Source organism: Pteropus alecto, unplaced genomic scaffold, assembly GCF_000325575.1.
Source record: "Pteropus alecto unplaced genomic scaffold, ASM32557v1 scaffold155, whole genome shotgun sequence".
NCBI lineage: Eukaryota > Metazoa > Chordata > Mammalia > Chiroptera > Pteropodidae > Pteropus > Pteropus alecto.
The window spans coordinates 15,082,409-15,106,563 of NW_006438113.1; the positions used below are offsets into that span (position 1 = coordinate 15,082,409).

The window sequence follows — 24,155 nt, forward strand, 5'->3', positions numbered from 1 at the left end:
AAAATCTAATAATTCTGCTGAATAATTGACCGAAACCTTTATTTAAATATGTAACCTATGGCATTTTATTTTTTAAAGAAATAAAGATTGAAAATAAGATGATTTTAGAGTCATGAAAAATATAAGATGAAGAGTACTAGAAACTTCTATTTGATAACGAATAGATTTTTTTGCCCCAAGAAGCAGCACTCTACATGCCTTGTATCTTACCTCCTCTTCTAGATTGTAAGCTCCCTGAGGGCGGGGACTGTGTCTTATCTATATCTTTGTATCTCCCATAATCTCCAGCATAGCATCTTATATAGAGTAGACACACAAATGATTTTTTTTGAGTGAATGAATTTATTTTTATACTTGAAATCCTTGCCTCGAAGTGAAGAAAAATTAATTTCAAGCCTTTTTAAGCAATTACTATTTGTTTACTTGAGTAAGAAGCCTGCTAAGTGTGCCTGGCTCAGAGACTATCAGAGACTTGGACTCAGGGAATTGGCAATAGACACCTCCAATTCATATCACTGGTGATCCTGGACCAAATTGCTGTGATGAGCATTCCCAGGGCAATTTCTGGACTGGTGTGTGAACTGTATATTTCTCTATCTAATGTCAGATTCGCTCATCCAACAAATATCTGTCGAATGTCTATTTTGTGCTAAGCACTCTTGTAGGTACTTGGGATATCACAGTGAATGTAAGTCTAAAAATTCTGTGAGTTGAAAGGCAGATTTTTGAATTGGTGGGTTTGAATAAAGATGCATATTCTCCCTTCGTTCCACTTTCCCAGTCAGCATAGTATTTTCTACGTAGAAAGTGAAATTTGGTTAATGATCTCAAAGCAGTTCATGACTACCAAAGACTTCTCCTTCCACAATCACTGCTCTGCTGGAGCAAGTGAAGAACAACATTCTCTCATCGCTTCCTGTCCTTGTTTGCATCTCTTCTTTTCTCACTGCCTCACATGCTTCCAGTCTTTTGGGGAAACAGGAGGAGCGGGAGCATCGGTATTTAATGGACAGATGTTGACTCTTGCGTATTTTGCAAGTGGCAATTGAAACTAGTAGTTTTTTAAGTGACCCTTCAGAAGATTTCTTTCTGGTTGGTTTATTAACAACGTTTTAGTTCTAGAGCCTAGGGATATATAAAGTCAGAAAGAAAACTCACCCACCATCGTATCCAAAAGAAAATGGTGCAGGTAGGTGGGTGGGGCCCTGTTTTGGCTACAGAATAAGTGCACTGTGCAATGTTGAGTGTTTCGGTGATTTTTTTTTTTTTTTTTGATATCTCAAGCACATTTTGGCACCTTACTATGTGGCTCAGTACACCCAGGATAAGCAAATCAAAAGTGCTTCTCCACATGTGTAAGTTGTATGGCATGATCTCCTAATGCTAAGTAGAAGCTGACTTAATGAATCCACCAAAACTGGTGCTATGATTGTAATCAATGAAAGGTGATAGAGACCTCCTCACCTTTTTCCTTTGCATCATTTGGTGCGTTAGCGATACCTAGGGTTACTACTGCCTAGCTCTTCTCAGCCCAAACATACGTCCCCTAATTACTCCTAGTAGGGCCTAAACATCCCTAACACAGCACGGGGCAGGGGAGCATGCTAGTTTTTCCCAAAGCAGTGGATGGCAGCGGCATAGCATCTTTGGTTCATCTGTATTGTCTTCTCACATTTTTGTTGGACTCTTTAGAAGGCACAGTCCTCCATCTCTCCCGCAGCTAAGTCTGCAAGAGTCCTCAGCTGACTTATACAAAGCACTGCTTGCCACAGGTCCAGCAACATGGGAACTTACTCATCTCCAGTTGTTTGGAAACCACAGGTTCTGGCTTGTCCTCCTTCTCCCTCCACCGCCCGCCCCCTTACACAGCAGGCATCCAGATATTCTTAAAGTTCATCACTCTCCACTACACTCCGAGCAGAGCACGAATACAACATTGTGCTTTCCATGGAGGAGAAGGCAGAGAAAATGTCAAGTCCTTTACTGGTGAGAGATCCGTAGCGACTGCCACTGGGCCGGACGGACATGGGCGGAGGGATCTGCTGGTGCCACTGAGCTGGAAAATGGACCAAATAACGTGTTGCAATGAAAGGAATACAGTTTAGGAGGTAAACTGCTGGGGTGCAATCTGTTGCCACTCCAACACTTTCTGTGGGATCTTGGTAAAGCATTAAAATATATCTGGGTCTGAAATACCTCATTTGTAAAAGAGAACAATAAAATTTTCCTTCCCTGTCAGGAATAGGAAAATTGGGCTGGTGATCTCTTAAACTGCTAATTCTAAAACCTATAATTCTAATCCAGTAAGATCTGGGACTATAAGAAGAAAGAGTGGGTGACTAGTGTGATTTATCAAAATTATCTTCTCTCTCTGACCTAGCATGGGGTCTGCTAGGTAGTGTAGAGAGGGCTGTAGGCTCTCAAGGGAGGGCACCTCGGGAGGTGGAAACGCGAAATCTGCAGAAATGAAGCCAAAAGGTGGGTCCGGACTTTGGAAAAGTACCTACCCCATGCCCTGATCACCCTAATCAGCCATTACCTACCCACCACCTTAAATCAGGTTCTAATGAGTTATAACGAAAGCTGAAAAATAACTTAAGTGCAATCAACCATGGTTTAGAGACAAAAGAAAATGTATTAGCATTTCCACGTTCGCTAAGCATCGTTCAAAGGTGACCCTGTTTTTAGCAGACAAAATCCTTAGGCTTGAACCATGGCCTGGATGAAAAATATCCATCCAAACTGCTCAGTCCTTGCTGTCGTTTCCAATTCAGAAATTGCCAAGCAGTCTCCTGATTAGGTTTCTAGAGACCGTGAGGTGGAGAAGAGAGAGCACCAGGTGGGGAACACTGATGCTCTCTGGGTCCTGGAAAGCTATGGACCCTTTAGCATTCTTTTGTTGATTTCATTATTTTGAATCAGATTTTCAGAGTGTAAGTACTTCTGCGTGAATTGTAAAATCAAATTTCGGAAGCTACAAAACTGAGGACAAAACTTACAGCGATTCCACTAAAGAGCAGGCACTCAGAAGGCTGAAGTGAATAGCTAGCCAAGCCTCTCCCCGAGCCCTCCTTTCTCCTCTTAGCCTTTCCCTGCTTCGATACCTTAACCAGACTACTATAATTGCTATTATTAGAAGCCCTCCTTTTGATGAGAGAGGGGAGCCTACTGTCCCCATTCCTCAGACAGGCAGAAAGTGGTGGGTGTAGGGGATGATTTTAGCCCAAGTCCTTCTTCCCGTCCCCTGCTCCCAGTTACAAATGATGAAATAGCGCCCCCTATTGGTGCTGTGGAATCAGGACAGGAGCCAGGAAGAGGTGAGCCAGGACAAACTGAACTGGGAACTCGGCCACTGAAGGACAGGATTGGGACAAGAGTCATCAGTTTCAGGTTTATTGGTACTGGGTTTGAGATCTATTTCCTCCTGACATGGTGAAACCCGTGATATCGTTAAGGGACTTAGCCTAGATTAAGAAACGTATTACTGGCCTCTCTTTCCATGGATACTCCCAAGGGAAAGAACATTAGAGTCAGCTTCCTTTAGCGTTGTTTCTTTTCAAGTCTAACAATAAGGGATAATAACCAGAAAGCTGTACATTTCCTCCAAATAGTAGACCTAGGGAGAATGGCAGGCAATGCCCCTCTTGTATGGTACTAAAAGAGGGGGAGATACCTGGGGTGTACCTATGAATAGCAGGGACCTCAGGTTCTAGACAGTCACTCTTATTTGTTATTCTGGTTAATCATGTTAAACTAGTAATAAATAAGAAACTTTTTTAAGCTGACCAATTTTTTTTTAAGGGAGAAAAAAAATCACTCTTTTGGATTAAGAAATATGTCTTCAGAAATACCAGGTAATGTCAAAATTATAGAGGATAGGAATACATAAACACACTAATAAAGATTAATTTGTTAAATCCTTTTGAAAATTAGAAACATGGCTCAAAAGAATAATATAAAACCTGGGATTTGCATCCTGGTCGTAGTCACTTAACCTCTCTGAGTCTCAGTTTCTTCAGCATTTAAATGAGGGTAACAACAAATACAAAAATCTTATGGAGTTGGGAAAATCTAAGGATAATGTTTTGTAAGTAAAAAAATCACTATAGAAATGTCATTTGATATTATTATTATTAGGATAGATCTCTACTATTAATCTGATTGTAGCATTGGAGCAATAAATATTTGTGGAATGAATTAAGACATGAAAGGGGTCTGGAAAATTCTGCTGGGAGCAGGTATGGGGCTGAGGGAAATGACATCTCTAGTGGAAATGGAGTTTCAGTGGGTGGCCCATGGCATCAATGAGAGGGCATGAAGATGGTCATGCCCTCTCATTGCTGGATGGTCAGAAGTACAAGCATATGTAAACTCTGAAGTAGCTGTAATTCTTGGTATTAAAGGCCCTCTTTTGGAAGAAGTTTAAGGTCTTAATAAAATGTAAAAGTATACAAAAGCCCTGAGGTAACTAGGATGAAATGACTTTAAACACTAAAATGTAATCCAACCAATTCATTTATAGAAACATACTACATTTATCCTTTCAAAAAAGATTTTTAAGCTGCCCATCAAAAACAGACATTCAACTGATGCCATCACACTTACCGTATATATCCAACCTAGCAGTGCACGACACGATGCCGGCTTCGTTCTTGGCTGATAATGTGTACCACCCAGCATCTGATTTCTTGGCTGGCTGAATGAGGAGGCAGACATACCCTGTCGTGTCCTGGTGCATACTGGAGAAAAGAAAGAATATAGCCATATTATAGCTGGGGCCAGAAAAAGCCTTGTTGAGTTTAGGGCTTGGGGAAAATCTTGGGATAAATCCAGCAGTGCATTGCTTACCCTCTCCTCCCTGTCCTTAGGGAGAAGAAGGGGGGACTCAGCTTAGAGCAACCATCAAAGGCAAGCTTGAAGTGGAAAGAAGTTGCAGAATAGCAATTAATCTAGTGAGGCTGTGATGAGGGTCAACAGCCAAGGCTGAGACTTGTTCTAGCTCTCTGCACTGCTCCAACTCTAGGGGACCGTCTAGGGGTGTCCCCATTGTCACAACCAAAGTCCAGAAAAATCTCTTTTCCAAACTAGTTTGGAAATATCAACAAGAACTTTGTTAGGAAGCTATGTAGAAAGTAGACCAAAATGGGAGCCCAGGGATAGATGAGCTGTTAGTGTGGAGTGGGCATTTGTCAATGTAACCAACTGGGCATGTGCAGCATTTAGCTAAATGCAGTTCAGGGCCAAATCATCATGCTCTTCCTTCTGTTTCCTCAACACCAGTGGTTCTCCGTCTTGGCTTCAGATAGCAATCCTGGATATTTCAGGCTGGGTTTAACATGTTACATTAATTTAGACTGAAGTGTTAACTCAAATATTCTCTGTTCTTGCTTAAGTTTTACCAGAGAAAAATCTTGACCTATATATATATAGACTTCTTAGATACCCAAATTCTGTCAACTACAACATCCTCAGAGACAAATTCTGTGAAGAAAAAATTCTTAGTAGGAATTTTTGTACACCAGCTGCCTTTGTTTGATTGCCCCTTGTGATATAAAACCAAATGGCAAAGAAATATGGTTGGTTAGGGGAAATCAAGCAAGGCACCCACTTTAAGAAACTGGATCCTTAAAGTTACTTTAAAAACAACCATGTCGTGATGGATGGAGAAGACATATAACTACTATAATGTTTTGTTTTGCTTTATTTTATTTTAGCTTCTTACTGTCAAAGAGGTTTTTCTAGGTACTAATATGACTGAAGACACATGACGAAAGATATGCAGGACGTATCTGTGGGACATCTATACAATGAACTATGCTTCAGCAACGAAAAGGAATAAATTCTTGATACAATAACATGGACAATCGTCAAATGCATCATGCTTGGTGAAAGAAACCAGATTCAAAGGGCTACAGACTTATTTGGGTCACTCAAGCTCTGTTGAGCTTGGAAGTCCCTTTGAACATGGGTGGCGCTGTACCTGATCCTCTCTCTGGTGAAAGGAATGGTCTCATTGTCCTTCTTCCAGTAGAACACGGGCGGCGGCATGCCTATCACGCGGCACTCCAGCCTCACCGGGTGGCCTTCGGGAACTCCACTGTTCTGCAGTTTCTCTAGGATCACAGGTGCTTTCTTCACTTCTTTAGCTGAAATAGAGAAGGGCCATTCTTGCTTAAATAGTAAGTGACGTGGGGGTCATGCCTCGAACTCATTACAGTTCTAGAATTTAGCAGAGTGAGAACCTTCCCACTTTACCTCCTCTTCAGAACACTTCTCATGCCTCTAAGTGAAGATCACCGTCTTGATAAAAGCTCCAGAAATGATTAAAAAAGAAATGAGGAAATTGTCTCTGCACGTCCTATGAGAGACAACACTCAAGGATCTAGGTTCCACACAGGAGATGCGAATGGTACGTGTGGAATTTAAGGTGTTTCTTTTATTGCTCAGTAGTGAATTTTGAGAAACAATATATTTTATGTACTGAATATATCCCTTTTCTTTTTAACAGGAGTTTATTTTATATATGATATATTAATTTTCCTCAACTTTTTATTTTGAAGAAATTTATAGCTACAGAAAAGTTGAAAGTATCCTGTATTTTTAAAAAACACAAGTTATGCTTCCTAAGGAGGTTTTTTTTTGGGGGGGGGCAGAACCAATTAAGGCAAAGATATCTCATATTTCAAGGTTCCAGAGTCAATATTTTAGCACAATAGTGGGAAAAAAAGCAAAAGCTAAATCATTGCAAAATGAGCTTGTTCTACTCTATTGGTAAGAAGAAATTATAAATGAGACAAAGAAAAACATATAATGGGGAAAACATCCACTAGCCTGGAGAGAGGATTAGCATGCTGAAGCTATCCTGATTTCCTTTAGGGGCCACGCATGGAAGAAAACCCAGCACTAGAGTTTGTATATTCTGAAATCTAATTTTGGTGGGACTACTGCTTTGAAGAGCTGGTACCACTCAGGTTGACAATGACTTGTCCTTATCTGTAGACATTACAATGTTGTGTCCACATTATCTTATAAGGTAAAGTTTCATTCGTTTAGTTATCTACTCAGCATTTGTCGAGCACCTCCCATGTTTCAGGCAGAATCAGACACCAGAGATATGCAGAACAAGTCAGAATCCTTGACCTTAGAAGCTCATAGTCTCTTCAGGGAGGCAAAGGAATAAACAATTACATAGAAGGTAGGAAGTTCTGTTAAGAGTCTCTCCTTCTCTAAGTGCTACAGTAACAGAGGACAATATGCCTGGTGGATCCACTGTTCCTTGATGGTGACAAGTGCATTAAGCCTTAGAGAATAAGTAAGAGGTTGCTAGGCAGAGAAGGGCATTCCAGATAGAGGGACCATTGATGCAAAAGCATGGAAGCTTGGAGGGTGGAGTAGGGAAGAGCCTCATATATGTTAGGAGTAATGAACTATATAAGGCAAGTGACTTGAATTTAGTGATAATTAATTAATTAATTGACTGATTGATTAACTATTACAATGGCTCTCATTTATTGCATGCATAATATGCACAAGGTACCCTATTATGTTTTTAGCTTACTGATATGTCTTTGAAAGCAATGTACAAAATATGGCCCTTATTAGAGTGAAGTAGAAACTGAGATTATGCTTGGTAGGCAAAGGATTAAGGTATTCTATCAGACACACTGCATATTTGGGCAATAACTTTGGAGGTAGTTATATTTAGGAGTCCCAGTAGCAAACCTTACCTACTACAGTGAGCTCCAGACTAAAGGAATTCTGTCCGGTTTTGTTGGTAGCAATGCACGTATAGGAGCCCGCGTCATGTTGAGTGAGCGGGTCAATGAGCAGAGAGTGGACTCCAGTCTCCCTGACCAGCATCTTGTGGGAGGCGTCTGGTAGCACAGGTTGGCCATTGAGCAGCCACGTCAGCTCTGGGGGTGGTAAGCCACTCACCTAATAAAAAACAGGACAGCTGAGGCAAATGACAGACTGATGACAGGCAGATTTATTTGGTGGCTGAATTCTTCATCCTTGTCTGGCACCAAATGGACAATGAGAGAAAACATGGGGTGGTGAAAGGGGAATCAGGACAAGAGGGATCTGGAGGAATGGCCATGTGAAATTAAGCTGTATAGTATTTTGACCCCAATTAAGGTCATGATTATATTCTAGATTAGAATAAATAAGAATTAAAAACCTGCAGTATCAGTTTCAGAGATGACATATTGCTTACATACCTAATAAGCATGAAGTAGCCAGGAAAAGGGCAAATGTTAAACCAGGATTCTCAGACCTTGCTGCATATTATAATCATGTGGGGAGCAATTGAAAATCCTAATGCCCATTTCCAATATTAAATCAGAATCTCTGAGGATGGGACCCAGGCATGGGTATCTTTTAGAATTTAGGGTGGAAGAAGTAATAATCAATCCTAGATATTATTTAGGCGGCTGTTGGGAGAGCAAGTATCACCAAGAGAAGTGGACTCTATGAATGCTTAACCTCAAGCCTTTACTAATTTGCATCTAAATTTTCCATAGCACTCTGCATCTTTGTCTGGAGCTGAAGGGGTGACTTAAGTTTCTCATCATGCTGAGAGATAACTACGCCATTCAACTGGACCAGTTTCTGAGGAATTAAAAATATGGAAAGCTATGTTGATTAGTATGAGAAACTAGCACCTGTTGTCATAAACTGCCTTAGAGCCATCTTTTCATGACTGTAATTTTTTCAAAGGCTATACCTCAAAGCAATTCACTCCAAGGATATAAAAATCACACTTTTGGTTTTATAGTAATAAAGAATTTCCAGGTATCATATGGAAAATGGCTGAATCATATCACCTCTTCGGTTGTCTTTTACCAACACAGAGTTAACTCATACAATACCAATATAATTTTCATTAACATGTAAAGACTTAAAAATTTTATGAAATACTTTTCTCTGGTATTAAACGCTCCAAAAGAGCCTTGTATAAAAAAAGTGATCTCTTTCCTTTCCCCAGTACCCATTTCCTTGAAAAAGATAAATATCACAAAAAGAATACAAACAAAAATAAGTGTAAACAAACAATTGCAAAATGTGAACAGCTTTGGAACCAAGGATGGATGCTAGAGGCTACCTTACAGTCCAGCCGACAGAGGCGCCCCTCGTGAGCTACCATATCTCCAGGAGCCTGCAGGAAATGTGGTCGGAAAAAGCGCTCCTGTAGGGGCTCCTTGTCTCTTTCTTGCACTCGAGACCTTCCTCTATAACAACAAATATGTTCATGTATTAAATATAGAAACCAGTTTACAAATTTATGACAGTAGGTATTTAGGCATGGCCATAGGGCCTGGAGAACAGACTTTTTTTTTTTCCCAGGAGGTGAGAGAAGGGAAAGGGAATTGCTGGACCACAAGCAAATAATAAATAATGGTATGGAACTGATATAACAAACAAAGTGCTAAGTATCTGATACACTGTAGGATTATCTTGTGAGATCTGTAATCAAATAAATAGGCTTTAGCTTCTTTCTCTCTGAAGTCATTCTGGGTTAAGTGGCTCAGCTTCTCTTGCCTTGGTTTTGACCAGTTGTTCAATAGTTTCGAAATAAACAAATAAATCAGTATTTAAGCTGATCCTCAAATGAGAGCCAAAAGAGAAGTCTTGTTTATTACCCAGAACAAGGCAGCTGCAATCCCTGTGTCTCTGAGTAATAAAACTTAACCTGGCTATAAATTATGGTAGACCGTTAAAGATTATCATGAATTTAAACTGGTTAACACTGACCAACAGTAACAGCTGTTTTTGAAAATAAAATTAAGAAGTATAGTTGCAACGGTGGTGAAATACTGTATCTGAAACATGGGTCACTATTTTTGTTCCTTTGGTAAGTCAAATTTAATTCATCCATGTCAGCAACTATGGAATGCTTTGCTAAGACTTTATGGCACCATAAGACTCAAGGCAAAGCCAGTCTCTTTCTTCTTAGTGGTTAGAAAATCAGAGAGAAAGAAAGCCAAGTGCTGTACTGGAGACAATTGTTAGAGACAATAACAACAGAAATATTCAGCTTATATCCATATAGTTATTCACTTAGGTTTCTGTTTTATTAAAGATAGTAACATAATTAAAGAGTCTGATTTACGTATTATGTACACTGATGCTACTGATGTTACAAATTTTGAACCTTTAAAAGAGTGCCATGGGCCAGTACTTCTCAAATTTAATGTGTTTGTGAATCACCTGGGGATCTTATTAAAATGTGATTCTGATTCAGTAGGTCTGGTGTGGGGCTTGGGATTCTGCATTTGTAACGAGCTCCCGGGTGATGCTGATGCTACAGGTGGAGGACTACACTTTAAGTAACAATTTGCAGATCCAATACTTTGGCACTCATTGTGGTGGGTGGGTTCTTGGGAGGGGCTAGAGAAGGGAGATTTTGTATTATCTTTACCTGTGAGACTGACCAGCAGATGTTAGTCGATTGCGAATAGGCAAACTTTGTACCATTAAGTGGCCAGAACAGCTGATTCTCCCCTAAGACACAGAAAATGAACAAGATTAAAATAAGAAGAATTATGCATTTTTTTTGGTTTATATAAATTTTCCTGGACTAGAAAATTACGAACCCTTTGGCTAATTATTACAAGGTTTTGTTTTGTTTTTTTGTTTTGTTTTGTTTTTGCGGGCTGGGGAGGGAATCTTTAAATTACTATTACTATTCCAGAGGGAAGGATTTTTAAGAATATTGTGATGACTTTCATGTTTAAGCTGAGAAATGAACAGAGAACAAATGTAAAAAATTGAATTCTTGTGCACTAACACTGTCTGTGGCCACATTGAGTGAGAGATCATGGCCAAGTGTTTTTAGCCTTTCTTCAGTAGAGATTATCTTCAAAACCAACATTTTAATAGGAAGAGTGGGTGAGAGTAGAAATTATAGTTCTGTATGTCCTATTCTAATATTAGTTGAAGATATTTATTCAGCTGTATGTTTTAGGAGAAGTTTAAGTCTTGATCTCATTCAGAAAAGGAAAGTGAAAGATTATGGCTTTCCAACTTTTACGGGAGTCAGGGGAGGAGATTATGAGTTTTGAGGGATATTCGCAAAGCCTTTGTGAAGAAATTTGCTTATTTTCTAAAGAAAAAAACAACAAATCATTCTTTGATAGAATGATTTATTGACTCTTTAAGAGAGTCAATTGGTTGATAAATGCAAGATTTAGCCTAATAGGTCTGGAAGGTATATATAGTGAATAGATACTACTAATGTCCTTTGACAAAGGCTAAAGGGTTAAGTGACCCATCAGTGGCTAACTGGTCTTTTAAATTGTGTTATACATTATCACAATGTTTCTCATTCATTTTCCTCAGCAATCCTTAGTAACTCCCACTTCTCAAGGTCTCATTCACAGTGACGTCAACTGCTCCTTCCTCAGAGTGCTGCATAACTCTGAACCCCTGTGTCTCCACCTGGGGGTTGGCCGCCATGATGGTGTAGTTGCCGTCATCATCACTAGTGGTGGATTCGATATGCAGAGAACATGTCCCATCTCCTTCTCGCCTCATTTTGCAGTGCTCATTTCTCTTTGAAATCTGCTTCCCATCTTTGAACCAGTAAACCTGAAATGAAAGATAATCAAGGAGAATATACATTATTTTGTACATCTTTAGAGGATAACGAAGTAAGAAGTAGGGTGAGGCAAGGGCTGATTGCCATCTCTATAAGTGACTCATCTCTTATAGAGCACTTGGAAAAAGTTATAAAACATATTATAAACAGTATAATATGCTTCTCCATTTGTATTTATACAACACTTAAGTCAAAAATTCTATATATATTGTTGAATTGTACACCTGAAACTTATTGGATTTTGTTAACCAATATCACCGTAAAAAAAATCTATAGGATTGAGAGAAAGCTTGTGAATATTTTAATTTTACTTTATAATTACTTAAAAAGTCACCCTAAGAACCAGATGTGTCTTCAGTGGCAAAATAATGAAAACCAGGAGCCTGAATCTTTTCCATTATCCTATTCCCATTATCCTATCTATCCTATTATAAACTCAAGTCTTTTGCCATTGCAGATTTCAGGGCCTAGAATAGCTAACCTCACTTGAAAGGATAGTATGGTTTCTTATACCAAGTGGAATGAGGCCAGGATTCACTTACTAAATTCTTCATCTGGCTAAAATTTAAATATATATATATTTTCATGTTAAGTTCTGCAAGTTTCAAGGAGATCTCGGGGTAGGGGAGCTGAAGCGGCGAGGGGGAGGGGGTGGTTGTATAAAATACTGGTTGCAGCTGCCCTCCTCTATATCTCCTGGTTACCTAACTATACATGATAGTGCCATGCTAATGTCTGTGAAAGAGAAGCAGAGAGATCCCCTGCTGCAGCCATACCGGTGTAAATCCTTCTCTCAGCTGCCTGCCAAAGAATCTGGTGACTCATAAGATTTTTCTGCAGCCGGTGATAGTGATATGACATTTTCAGCATTTACCAACCCAATAGTAATGATACAAATATAGCTCACTTTGTACAAAAACAGGCACACTGTGGCTATTCAATAGATGTTAAATAAAAAGAAAAATATCGATTTGGCAAGTTTGATGGCTGAGAGAATCAACAGCTCAAAACAGAGGATCATGACTAAGAAGTTTATTTTAAAATTTTAATAAAATTCTAACTTAGTCTGATTCGGGGTGGGGGTGGGGGTGGGGTGTTGACTATTTAACAATACTATCCTGAATGTCTGTTTTCAGTCAAATTATCTGGGCTTTGTTAATTTTCTGGTATTGGTTTTTCTTCCCTCTGTGAATACTTCACTAGAGTCTGATAAGACTTCCTTGAAGGTACTGACTACAGTTCTGTGCTGTTGGTTGGCCAACTGGCTTGTCATTTTCTCCTACCTTTGGAACAGGTATTCCAACAATTTTGCAGGTGAATGTGACTGGAGAGCCTTCTGTGACCCGGAAGTGCTTGAGTCTTTTGTCAAAGATGGGAGCAATACACTTGCCCGTGGGAATCTCGTCATGTTGGATTTCATCGTCTGATTCATCTACGGGGGTACGTTCCAAGCGAAACTCTATTTCATTCATCAGTCTCTGCTCGAAGCTTGAAATTTTGTACTCCTGTCAAAATGGCAAACACATTTCAATTTCAGTTTCTATGAGTGAGGAAGATGTCTATCAGTATAATTTGAAGATGCAATTTTTTAAGCTTCAGCTGTTAGATTGATATCATGGAACCCCAATAAACCAGGCATGTTTCATTTCCAGTTCCTCACCATGGAGCACTAAAGGAGATTTCAGTGTCTCTACTATAATCCCAAACTGCCTTAGTGAATCCTGATTCCACACCTTGAGCATGGAGCCCCAGTAGAATCCTGTAGGGAATGGAATGAAGATGGCATGTAATTTCCACAACTACTATTAATACCCATTTCAATATGTAGACCTGCCTATGTGGTATTTTGGCAAAGTTATTCTGAACTGCATGCTGAGGCATGCCTGAATCACCAATTTCCTGTCTCTGCTGGACTTTCCCAATTGCATACATGAGGAAAACGCCAATTTCCTGCTGGACTTTCCCAATTGCATACATGAGGAAAACCTGTCTCAAATAAATCTTCCTCGACTCCACATCCACCTTCACTGCCTCTCTCTGCTCCCAGATTGGGAGGTGATTAAAACAGAACACTCAAAGTGAGTTATTTAAAAAAATACTATTTGTAACTATGCACTGAACCTACAGTTCTAAACAGATTTTTACTGGAAGTTTCTATTGAGGCACCCAAGATGGGCTAGATATCAGAACACCAGTGAGCTGGGAGACAAACTATTCTCCAGGAATTTCAAAGCAGATGGTTGAGGAAAGGTTAGATGATTTCAAGCCTTTGCCCTCATCAGAAATACAAAAGAGTCAAGAGGGAGAAGATCCAATAAGAGGACTTTAGAGAGAGTTATTAATGTCTGTGAGTCTCCTACATGCTCCTCCAGCTCCAGGGTACCTTTCACCTCGAGTCTAGCAAGGAAGATTAAAAAGGCCCATTGGAGAGCTTGCTGTGTTCCTACAGTGGTCTGGTATCTGACTCTGCTGAGGAAATGTAGACTGAGGAGTGAGGTGGCTTTTTGAATATGCACTCCTGCATTGTGTCAAGGGAGAGGACCTGTGATGGTTCTCACCAAGCACACGTGGGCCACATATGGCACAAAATCAGTGTGGCGGGGTCAGCTTTCATCTCTTCATAGTTGGAAAAGAGAGTCAGGAATTGCAGTTAGTAATGGCGGGCGGGGGGAGGAGAAAGCAAAAAGAGAGAAGCTGTCTTTTTAGGTTCCTGGGGTGGCGGTGGGGGTGTTTGTGTGGGGTTTTTTTTTGAACAAGGATTGGAGTGTTGATTACTACAAGGACTGGAAATTTTTATATTTTGCAACAAAGTAACCATAGAATCTTATATGAACTAAAAGTGGTCAAAATGGTTTTGAGATTGCCTCACATTTGAGACTTCCAGGAGCAGGAGAAGAATGAACCCCATTAGATAAATTTAAAAGAATAAAGGGAGAAAAAATTTTCTTTTTAGAAATATCTGTTTAATATATTAGTTATATGATATAATGTATACATTGCAGATGAGCAAAAAGAATATCGTAGGTCAAGGAGTTTCCATGAAAGATTTCATAAAATATTTGGAAAGTCGAAACTCAAGAACAAGGAAATCATGCGACTGTGTGGCAGGGGTATGTGGCTTGTTACTAAAGCACTGACTTTTTACATTTGAGATGTTAATAAAGATTCACACCACCCCAAAGCAGGACCTGACAGTTTTTTTTGTAGTGTTTTGCAACTAAGAGTTGATTATCCCAAGAGTAACTACCCCCATTACACATAAATCAAGGTTGTCATTCCAAGTTATGATGGATGGGACTGAGATTTTATAAGGAAATTTGCAAACACAAGTAATATGTTTAAGTTAAATTTAAAGGTGTTTTCTGCACTATTCTGCACAAAGGTTGCACTACTGATCCACTGGTGGTGGATGGGCACTTTGACTTTCCAGGACTGGATTTATGTTCCATTCTCTATTTTTCCTTGCCTTGACCTCATTTGTGAGTAAAATAAGGAGTTTCTGTATAAGCTGCTTGTAGGTGATGCCTGTGCTCAAAGGAGAGAATATTTTTCTGTATAAATCTGGCATGTGTGGCAATCAAATCAATAATATATGACCCATTTCTTCCAGGCTTATGTTAAAGAACTTAAGTAAAAATGAATTTCATAGAATTCCAGTTGCTCTACGAAGAATGAAAAGCTAAAAAAAAAATTTAATAATAATTTCAGAAAAATGTGCTACTTGAAAATCTAACCCTTTAAAAAGATATTCCTCTTAAGGCTGATAATCTGACAACTTGAAACTTTTGATTTTTGGAACATAGCTGCAGAAATTTTCTTCAAGTTGACAGAGTGAAGGAGAATGCTTTCCTTATAGTGTAATGACACATCTCAATCAGATATGGTACTGCCAAGGTTCTGCATTTCCAATACATGGACCATAATCCAACACTCACTACCCTGAACTAACCACTGGCTTCTTTTACTTTGGGTTCTGAGTCTGGGCTTGAGGGACAAATAATCAAATAAGATCAAACTAGCTGGAGGAGCCTGTTCAAAAAGTTCCCAACCAATTCTGGGTACAATGTATAAAGAAAATCTTATGCATTAGAAAAAGTATTCTTTTGTGTTCCAGGGAGAGCCACAGTACGGATAATGGATAAAAGATTCCTAGATAAACTTGGAAGTTAACATACATAGCAGATGTCTTCTTGTACTATTTACCTAATAATTACATGCTCTCTTCAATGGGGATAATCAGGCTTCATCGCCTACTTCCTGTCTCTGCTGCTAAACTCTTAGTAAGCACCTATTACATGCTAAATATTATGATAAACACTGGGGATACAACATTCTATAAAACATAGACTCTACTTTCAAGGAGGTTGCATAAAAATAGTTTAAATCCATTTTTTTCCTTAAGAATAAATAATTACTAAAAGATGCACAGATTTAGTTTATATTTAAATGTTCAGTTAACACCAGTTTTGCTTAATTTCAGTTTTTTTTGCTGTGTGTAACTTCCTTTTTTAAAAAAGTTTTCATCTTTTTAATCAGTTGATTACAGTAGATTGCTACCATAGTGAATAATATCCACAATTAGGTATAATCAGAGTCTATAGAGCCAAGTGAGATATTTTCCATAGCCATGCAACAAATCCAAAATTTTCTACTTGGTCAAGAGTTTTATTATCCTATATGAAACTAATGCAAATCCCATTGTTGTGTGTTAATTCAGCAAATATTCACTGACCATCTCCTCTGTGCCAGACATAACAGGGGTGCACCAATGAACAAGACACTCTCAATCCTAACTCCCAGGGAACTTGTGATTGGTGCATCCTGGATGGGCCAATGGCAGGCAACATTGGGACACTTCACTATCCAGCATCCATGGTCCTACAGTGCCCTAGGTGGGAAACCTAAGGCTGATGGCTATGTAGAATTCTCATTAGAAAAAGAATGATGGCTGAACTATTTGCTCACAAAAGAGAGTTTTCATAAAGAGTTTATGATAAAAGATGAAAGAGGTAAGATTTAAAAAGAGGAAATGATTAAGCAGCTTAGAGAAGAAGGAGATTGAGGAACAAAAGGCAGACCAAGAATTAGGTACTTATTCTTTTTTCCTCTGTCATATAGGGCAGTATCTGAGAACTGCAGACAGTGTTAAAGAAGCATTAATTTTAAAAGTGAGAGGAAGGAGCAGAGTAAAGAAAGGGGAAGGTTTTCAGAGAAATGAGGTCAAGGAGGAAAGGTGAAATAAGACATTAAGTGTGTGTATGTGTGTGTGTAGATTTAGAAATTAACTACCAGCAAATAACAGGTTGGAGAGCATAATGTTAAGTCATGTGCGAATTAAAATCATTGGTCATGAAGGCTCCAGTACATTTTGTGATTCTGGGTTCCCTTGACTCTCAGATTCACCTTGCTAACCTAAACCATTTAAATATTTTTGATGTCCGTTGAGGATCCACTGGTGGTGAATGATATCCCTCAAAATAAGAAATAATGCAGCTTAAAATTTTGAAATTGGGCACCTCTCTCTTGGCTTATCCCCAACCCTAAGAAACTTCATTGTCAGTTTAGAAAGCTAAACATTTTTATAAATATGAATATCTGAATGGATAAATATGAATGTCTGAATAAATATGCACATCTGAGGACACCTTGTATTGCATGTAGTTCTAAGAACCAACAAGCATATGTTAATTGCTAATGATAAATGTTATATAAAAATTAGAGGATGAGTGCTAGAATATTCCAACAGAGAAATTAAAGTGGTATCTATATCAAAGAAAACTCATTTCCTAAAAAGTGTTTTAGAAGTTTGAATTCTGAGGAGAAAATTGTTTATAGTCAATAATATTCATTTTTCAAGGACTTCTGATTTATTTTCATGCTCAGCATGATGTAGTAATGCTGGATGACACAAATGTCCTAGGACAGATACTAATTCTTCATTTGCTTAGGAATAAAATAGGGCAAGAGAGTCCAGCTTTCTGGATTTAAAAGTTTTTAAAGCAAAAAAGAACACAAAACAAATGCATACTCTTCAGAAAAAATCACTTGCTTCCCCCTTATGTGTGTAGACTACTATGGGAGTGAGAAAACAAATCATTTTGATTCCTGTGTCCCCAGACTGCAGGTATAGATGGCTGTCAATACATAAGTGTTTCTTTATGATGGTTTTTCACTTTTCTAAACAAAGTTTCTTCTTTTTAACTTTACCGATGTGCCAAATACATATTAGACAGTTCTTCATGACATTTTCACTTTCATTTCCCAAGGCAGCAATGAACAAAACAATATTATAGTATGCTTATTGTTTTATCTCTCGAAACTTCCTCAGAATCAACATCTACCAATCTAATGCAAGCATTCCATCTCAGACAGTTTCTTAGTTTCTTGAATTGCATTTATGCAGCTTGGCTTTCATTATCCAAGGCATAGAACGGAGTCTAAGATCAATTCTGTAACTAATCTACCATAATAATTCTCAGAAGAATACCGATGCATGTCATAGATATTCAGTTGGAGAGACCGAGATGTTCTTGAGACTGCCCTTAGTACCTGCTATTAGCCCTGAAGTTAATTTATGATGGAGGTTTAACAAAGAATTCTACTAGATTTTTGGCACTCGACCTACAGAAGTTCATATTTACATGTGCTCACATTTCAGGTAATTAAGAGAAAAACCTTACTTTCTCTATGGATTAGCATGTATCTACCTACAGACTAACTGTAAAAACAAAATCAAACAGCTCGTGTGCTCACCTGGTATCATTTTTACAGGGTTCTAAGTGCTCCATCTCTGAGTTGTAAAAGACATAGGTGGAACATACCTCTGATTTCAATGACACTTAGAAGAATTAAGAACCACGAATGGATGACAGTATTACAGGAAGACAAATTTGCATTAGACAAAATGACATTTATGGGGCTTAAAGGTAATTGTCATGAAACAGAAAAAGGCCACAGAGTTTCAGGGGAAATGTGAAAGTGTCCTGGAGACCAGGGCTCTGATTCTAGTTTCGCCACTGACAGTTTGACAACTGTGCCTCAATTTCTATCTAGAAGATGAGAGAGAAGAATAGCTGCCTTGGTATTTGCCTCCTAGAAATATGTATAATTTGGTGAATAATATGTGAGAAGTGTACTCAATTATGGCAAGCTTAAATATTCTGCTTCAATTCAATAATTTAAAGTCAATTTTAAAAAGGTTTTATGCATCACATTTTCAAAAGAATCCACTTGGTAAAAATTGCCCAGCATGTAACATAATTGTAAGATACTGTATATCCATGGTCCCACTCGAAATAAGAGACAGAAAACAGCATATGGTCAGGGAAATATGGAGCCTCATTTCCAACACTTAAGTCACAAATTCCACAATATTTGGAAAACTGTTTCGACTGAAATTTTATGTTATATTTCAAAATAGATTTTACCAGTTCCTACCTTGGGGAAAAAAATCAAGAATTAGGTTATTAAAATATAAACCTGCATTAAAAAAAAAACCCTCCTTATGAAATGCAAAAATAAATGACTCAAATAAGAAAATACTCGGTTTATCTTTCTTTCATTCGATGTTCACATACAGCTTTCCTCTTTCCCCTTCAGTGTAAACACTTACTAGTGAGCAAGGATTTGTACAGATTGAACCACAGGATATTGCCTAATGGCTATTTCAGATGCTTCGACCTAATGTAAAGATTGAGAAGAAATGGTGAGCAGAACTCCAGGCACATTAGAAGTCAGATAAAGGACAGGTTAGAACCCATTTCCGTAAAGTCTGGGTAACCTCAAAGCTCAGATATTGAAACAGCTCAAAGGTGTGATGGTGACTGCCAATACTGAACTGAGGATTGCTGGAATGGACGACAGACTATCTAGGCTCTTTCCTTCTTTAACCTATTCTGTTCTAGGTAAGCACATGTAGACAGGTAAACTGAGTTAACTATTGGGGCAATCAAGAACTTAAGATCCATGTGGATGAGTTTCTTACAAGACCCTTGGTTAATCTGTGCTCTCCCTTCCAAGACTGCAGTGTCAACCTCACTGATGTCAGATGACCTGAGCATCCAAAGAAGAATAGATTTAAGCAAAATTATATTCCTTACAATAAAATTCCAATAAACAATCTGAACCCAACAATCTTACCTGCTGGTTTGATTTGACATCACTGAAATTCATTTTTTTCCCCAAGTCTAGAATCACTGCATTCTTAGTTTCACGAATGTACTCATCATTCACTGGCTGAGGAGATTTTGTATTTTTCTTCATTAGTCCCTGGGATGGCCTATAAAATAAATTCAGACATTACGTACCCATGAAAAGCACTGCCCAATGTACAAAGGCCTGCAAATCAGTAATTGAAATGGCAACCAGACAACCAGCAGTCATCAGGCACTTGTGGAGGGCATTTTGTGTGAAAGTTGAACACTACACAGATAATCTGTGTTTGTAGAGGTATTTTCAATGTTTAAATTACTTAAAATTATTTAAAGTAATCATGCCCTTTGTCTTAAGGTGTTCAAATGTCCGTTTTCTGTCTAAGAGATAAGATTATTTAGAAATCTACTAAATGGAGGTCTTGTCCCAGACCAAGCTATTTTATGCGTGTGTCTTTTCCTAACTGTCATCTTTTATATCAATAAACTTCAGTGACACTTACGTGGATGGTGCACTTCTAGGCAACCCCATAGCATTGGTGGGTGGGATGGAAGGGAGAGAAGGCAGAACAGAGCTGAGGAAAGCCACTGGGTTCTGAATCCGGCTGGTGGGAGAGACAGGAGCTGGGGACACACAGCGAGGCTGAAACTGGTTTCCACTGGAGATGGAAAATGTGAATGGTGGTTGTGCTGGCTCTATTGGACCTGAAGGAGGTGGCTCGTTTTGGACGGAGACTCCTGGAGATTTGGTTTGCACGGAGGGGTGAGAAACTAATAGGCTTTCTTTGCTCACTGTCCTCTGAATGGCTTGAGGAGTGCTGCTGAGAGTGAACACTGGAGAGCTGGAAGGGGACACAGATGCCACAGTGGTGTTCGTGGAGGGGAAGAAATGCTTTGGCCGGGCCAAGCTGAACGCCTGTGATGAGGGAGGCTTCACAGGCTTGCTGGACATTGTCACTGCCGGGGGAGCAGTGGAGTTCAAAACACTCATGTTGAAAGGAAATTCCTTAGGAGACGAAGGAGATGGGTTTTGCAGCTGCTGTTGTTCCAGTAAGACTTGGTTGTGAAGCTGTTGTAGCTGACTGGAATCGCTGCGCATAGAACAAGAGTGAGGAGAGAGAAGGGAAATTGTCACCATCAGCCTTGCCCTTAAGAAAATGTGCAGACAGTTTGTTTATAACTTTATGCTGAGTAAGAACACACAACCAAGTTGCCAGGACTCAGATAAGCAATTCCTTGTGAGTTGTTTGTCTCTCCTTCTTTCTAAATCTGTTTTATTGTCAGTAAGGAGAGAGACCACTGCGATGCACAACTCTAAGAGGCATCATTCACATATTCTTTGTGTCGTGACCCTGGAGTCGTGCAACATAGCAGCCTAATTTTAATGTTACAAACTAGAAAAAAAGAAACAGAAACAATAGTCTTCTTTTTGGGAGTGCTCAAAGTTCTGAGATGAGCTGATAGTATCTCAGCTTTGAGACAGAGGCACTAGGTTATACTCTGATGTGAGTTACTGAAAGATGTGCTGTATTATTCACTCTGCCTTGTTTTAGAGCAAATCTTAACAAAGCAGCTGGATGAGTCTTAGTGTCTCTCATCCTCTCCCAACAACAAAGCTTTATAGATAAGGTGACTGTAAGTCTCGATTCATCCTAGACTGTCCTGGTTGACGTCTTTTACTTGGCATAATAATTAATAGTGCTCTTTCACTCTAAAAAATGTCATGGTTTGAATAATAAATTATATGGTTCCCTTAATTATACACATTGCCTTAGACTTTTCTTGTTTTTGAAAGGAGAAAGAAGGTCAAACTGGGAGCAGTTTCTCCATTTATAGGGACCTCAGTCACAGAAGCATTACATAATTTGCTTTAAGTCCTATAGTCTATTTAATTTCTCTTAGTAAACAAGTTATTTTTTAAGAACAAAAGTGTTTAAAAATTGTATATTCATGAAGTTGTCAGGGCTGTCAAACCATTAGGAGAATCTAGTTTTGAATGAATAACCATAGGAAGATCCACAAGTGCTCCAAGGCCGCTGTGGTTTTATGTTCTTCAGAAATATAGGTTGCTTCTGAAATATAGAAGGTGATCTATTGAACATGAGATCTATTAAAAACAAAAGGTTTTGTATTTGCATACCATCAGGAAAGACAATACCAACAGCGATAATGTTGAACTAGAAGGTACTCTAAACCTTGATTTTTCTTAATTCTGGATTTTAAGACTTTTTTCCTTTCCATCTTTAACAATTCTGATACTCAATACATGGAAAAGTAACTTCAAAAAATAGAGACCCATCTTTGTTTTCATTACTGCTGTCAAATGCTACATACTGTGCAATCTTTGTTTATCTATGTAAACTTTTGTCTTGAGTTAAACTAAGAATTCAGGAGTGCTAGCCACTTGCCACAGTAACTTTCTTCTCCTCCATTTTTAGAAATGAGCATTTATAATTAAAAATTAAACTTTTAAATTTGATCATAGATGAAAGATTCAGCCATTAAAAAAAAAAACAGAAATATCTCTGTTAGATTATCCTTAGAAAAATATATACAATTAACATTGTTTCTGCTGATGCTGGCTTTTCCAATGACATGAAAATACAAAACCTTTAAATTTTTAATGGACCTTATATTTGGCAGGTCACATTGTGTGACTGCTATGGCGTAAGGACAATGCCATGTAGTTTTCAGGACATGTTTGTATTGTAGTCTGAGTAAATTTTAATTTGATGACATTGCATAAATATTTTATTATGGTTATGGAAGTAGAAAAAGTTGTATCTGAAACGCAAGTAATCATAGAAAGATAAGGATGATAAAAAGGGGCCGGGAAGTCATTTGGTATTGATTGAGTCTCATTTTCCTTTCGTTCCCACTGAACATAAACTAAGAATCAGCTTTTTTACTTAAGCAGGATTCAAGTGGCCTGTTAGCCCTTATCATTCAGTACAGTCAGTATAATGGATTCCAGGGGAAGATCACTAAACTTAAACATAACAAGTTGTTTTGATTATCTAAGATTGTGTAAGAATTCATTTGAGAATAATGCATCTTTTTGTTTGAACACTTTTTAAAATTTTTATTAAACTCTATCTTGTTTCAAAAGAGATTTAAAACAACTGTTTAGATTCACTTATTCAATACATCAAGGCAAGGTGTCAATTCCATTATTCAATGAACTTTTATTGAATAATGCTTTACCAGATACCTCAAGAGATACAAATACTCGAGACAGTATGAGCTATTCAGAACTCAAAAAACTTACTATATATACATATAATACAAATAACTAGTGGTCATTTACAGATAACCTAAGGAACTTACTATTTAGTAATAAAAGTACAAAGTTAATGCAAGAATAAAGGGAGGGAAAATTAATTACATACCATACCAGTTCGAAAATCCTGAGTAACCCCTCTAATTCAAAGTAACAGCCTGTTATAAATTGCTATAAACTCAGCTATCCATTTCTTGTTGCTATAAGAATTTCTGAAATAAGATTTATACCCGTTTTCTTTCTTTCTTTCTTTTTTTTTTTTGGTAGATTTATCAATTCTCTCTGGTTATTAAAAGTACCTTCTCTTTTTCCACAACTTAACTTAAGCATTGTACTCAAGAATATGGGCTCTGCAGAAACAAATTTAGGTCGTAATCCTGACTCTGTCATTCATTATCTGTGTGACTTTGGGTAGTCTCTAGACTTTTCTGACCCTAATTTCCTCCTAAGTAAAAGAGGAATAAGTAATATCTCTTCATGTTGTGAGAATTAATAAATAAATCACCAAAACATCTAAGTGGTCAATAAATAGGGACTATTATATTTTTTACTTTCTGAACTACAAATATCAATTTTAAGATTTGTAAGAATAAAAATCAGTTTCAGAATTATAAGAGTGCTTCTCGTGGTTTCTAAAATACAAAAGAATTTCTTACGGATTTTGAAATGTCAAGGTGAAATGTCAATGACAAACACAACAAAACAAACTTGGGATACTGTATTGTGTACTTTTGAAAGCAATTTTGGCAACAGCAATTTAGGGCAGTGTGTGCTTGAGCCAACTCTGGATGGCTCTGGAGAGCAGATTCTGCACATCTCATCCCTATTCCCAGTTCAATGACCTTCCTTTAGTAGCTACAAATCAGCCATGGTGGGAGGAAATTTGCAAATGCTACAAATCAGGGCTTCCCCGCCTCTGCCCATTGTTAAAACATTTGCCAACACATCACTGAGTAGGATCGCTAATTCTTAGTAAATATGGCTCTTCAATCAGCTTTTAGCTGTGGTTTTAGCAGTGTTTGGTGTGCTGGCTGCACATTAGAATCACCTTGAGATCATAAAAGACAAACCAACCTCACAGATTTAGGCACCACTGCCCAGAGAGTTAATTGGCCTGGGAAAGGAT

General features: G+C 38.3%; 1 protein-coding gene across 2 annotated transcripts in view; it reads right to left on the reverse strand.

The window, feature by feature from the left end:
• Positions 1 to 331: 331 nt before the first annotated feature.
• The window catches only part of MYPN (myopalladin), a 76,428-nt gene continuing 52,604 nt past the window's right edge, over positions 332 to 24,155 (reverse strand). For both annotated transcript variants that reach the window (XM_006915583.1, XM_006915582.1), the window contains 10 exons: positions 20,253 to 20,840; positions 19,739 to 19,877; positions 12,883 to 13,104; positions 11,440 to 11,589; positions 10,421 to 10,503; positions 9,104 to 9,230; positions 7,728 to 7,935; positions 5,981 to 6,146; positions 4,606 to 4,739; positions 332 to 2,056 (listed from right to left, as the gene is read on the reverse strand). In XM_006915583.1, coding sequence (XP_006915645.1) covers positions 1,887 to 2,056; positions 4,606 to 4,739; positions 5,981 to 6,146; positions 7,728 to 7,935; positions 9,104 to 9,230; positions 10,421 to 10,503; positions 11,440 to 11,589; positions 12,883 to 13,104; positions 19,739 to 19,877; positions 20,253 to 20,840 — 1,987 coding nt within the window. In that variant the 3' untranslated portion in view covers positions 332 to 1,886. The remainder of the gene's footprint in view (positions 2,057 to 4,605; positions 4,740 to 5,980; positions 6,147 to 7,727; positions 7,936 to 9,103; positions 9,231 to 10,420; positions 10,504 to 11,439; positions 11,590 to 12,882; positions 13,105 to 19,738; positions 19,878 to 20,252; positions 20,841 to 24,155) is intronic.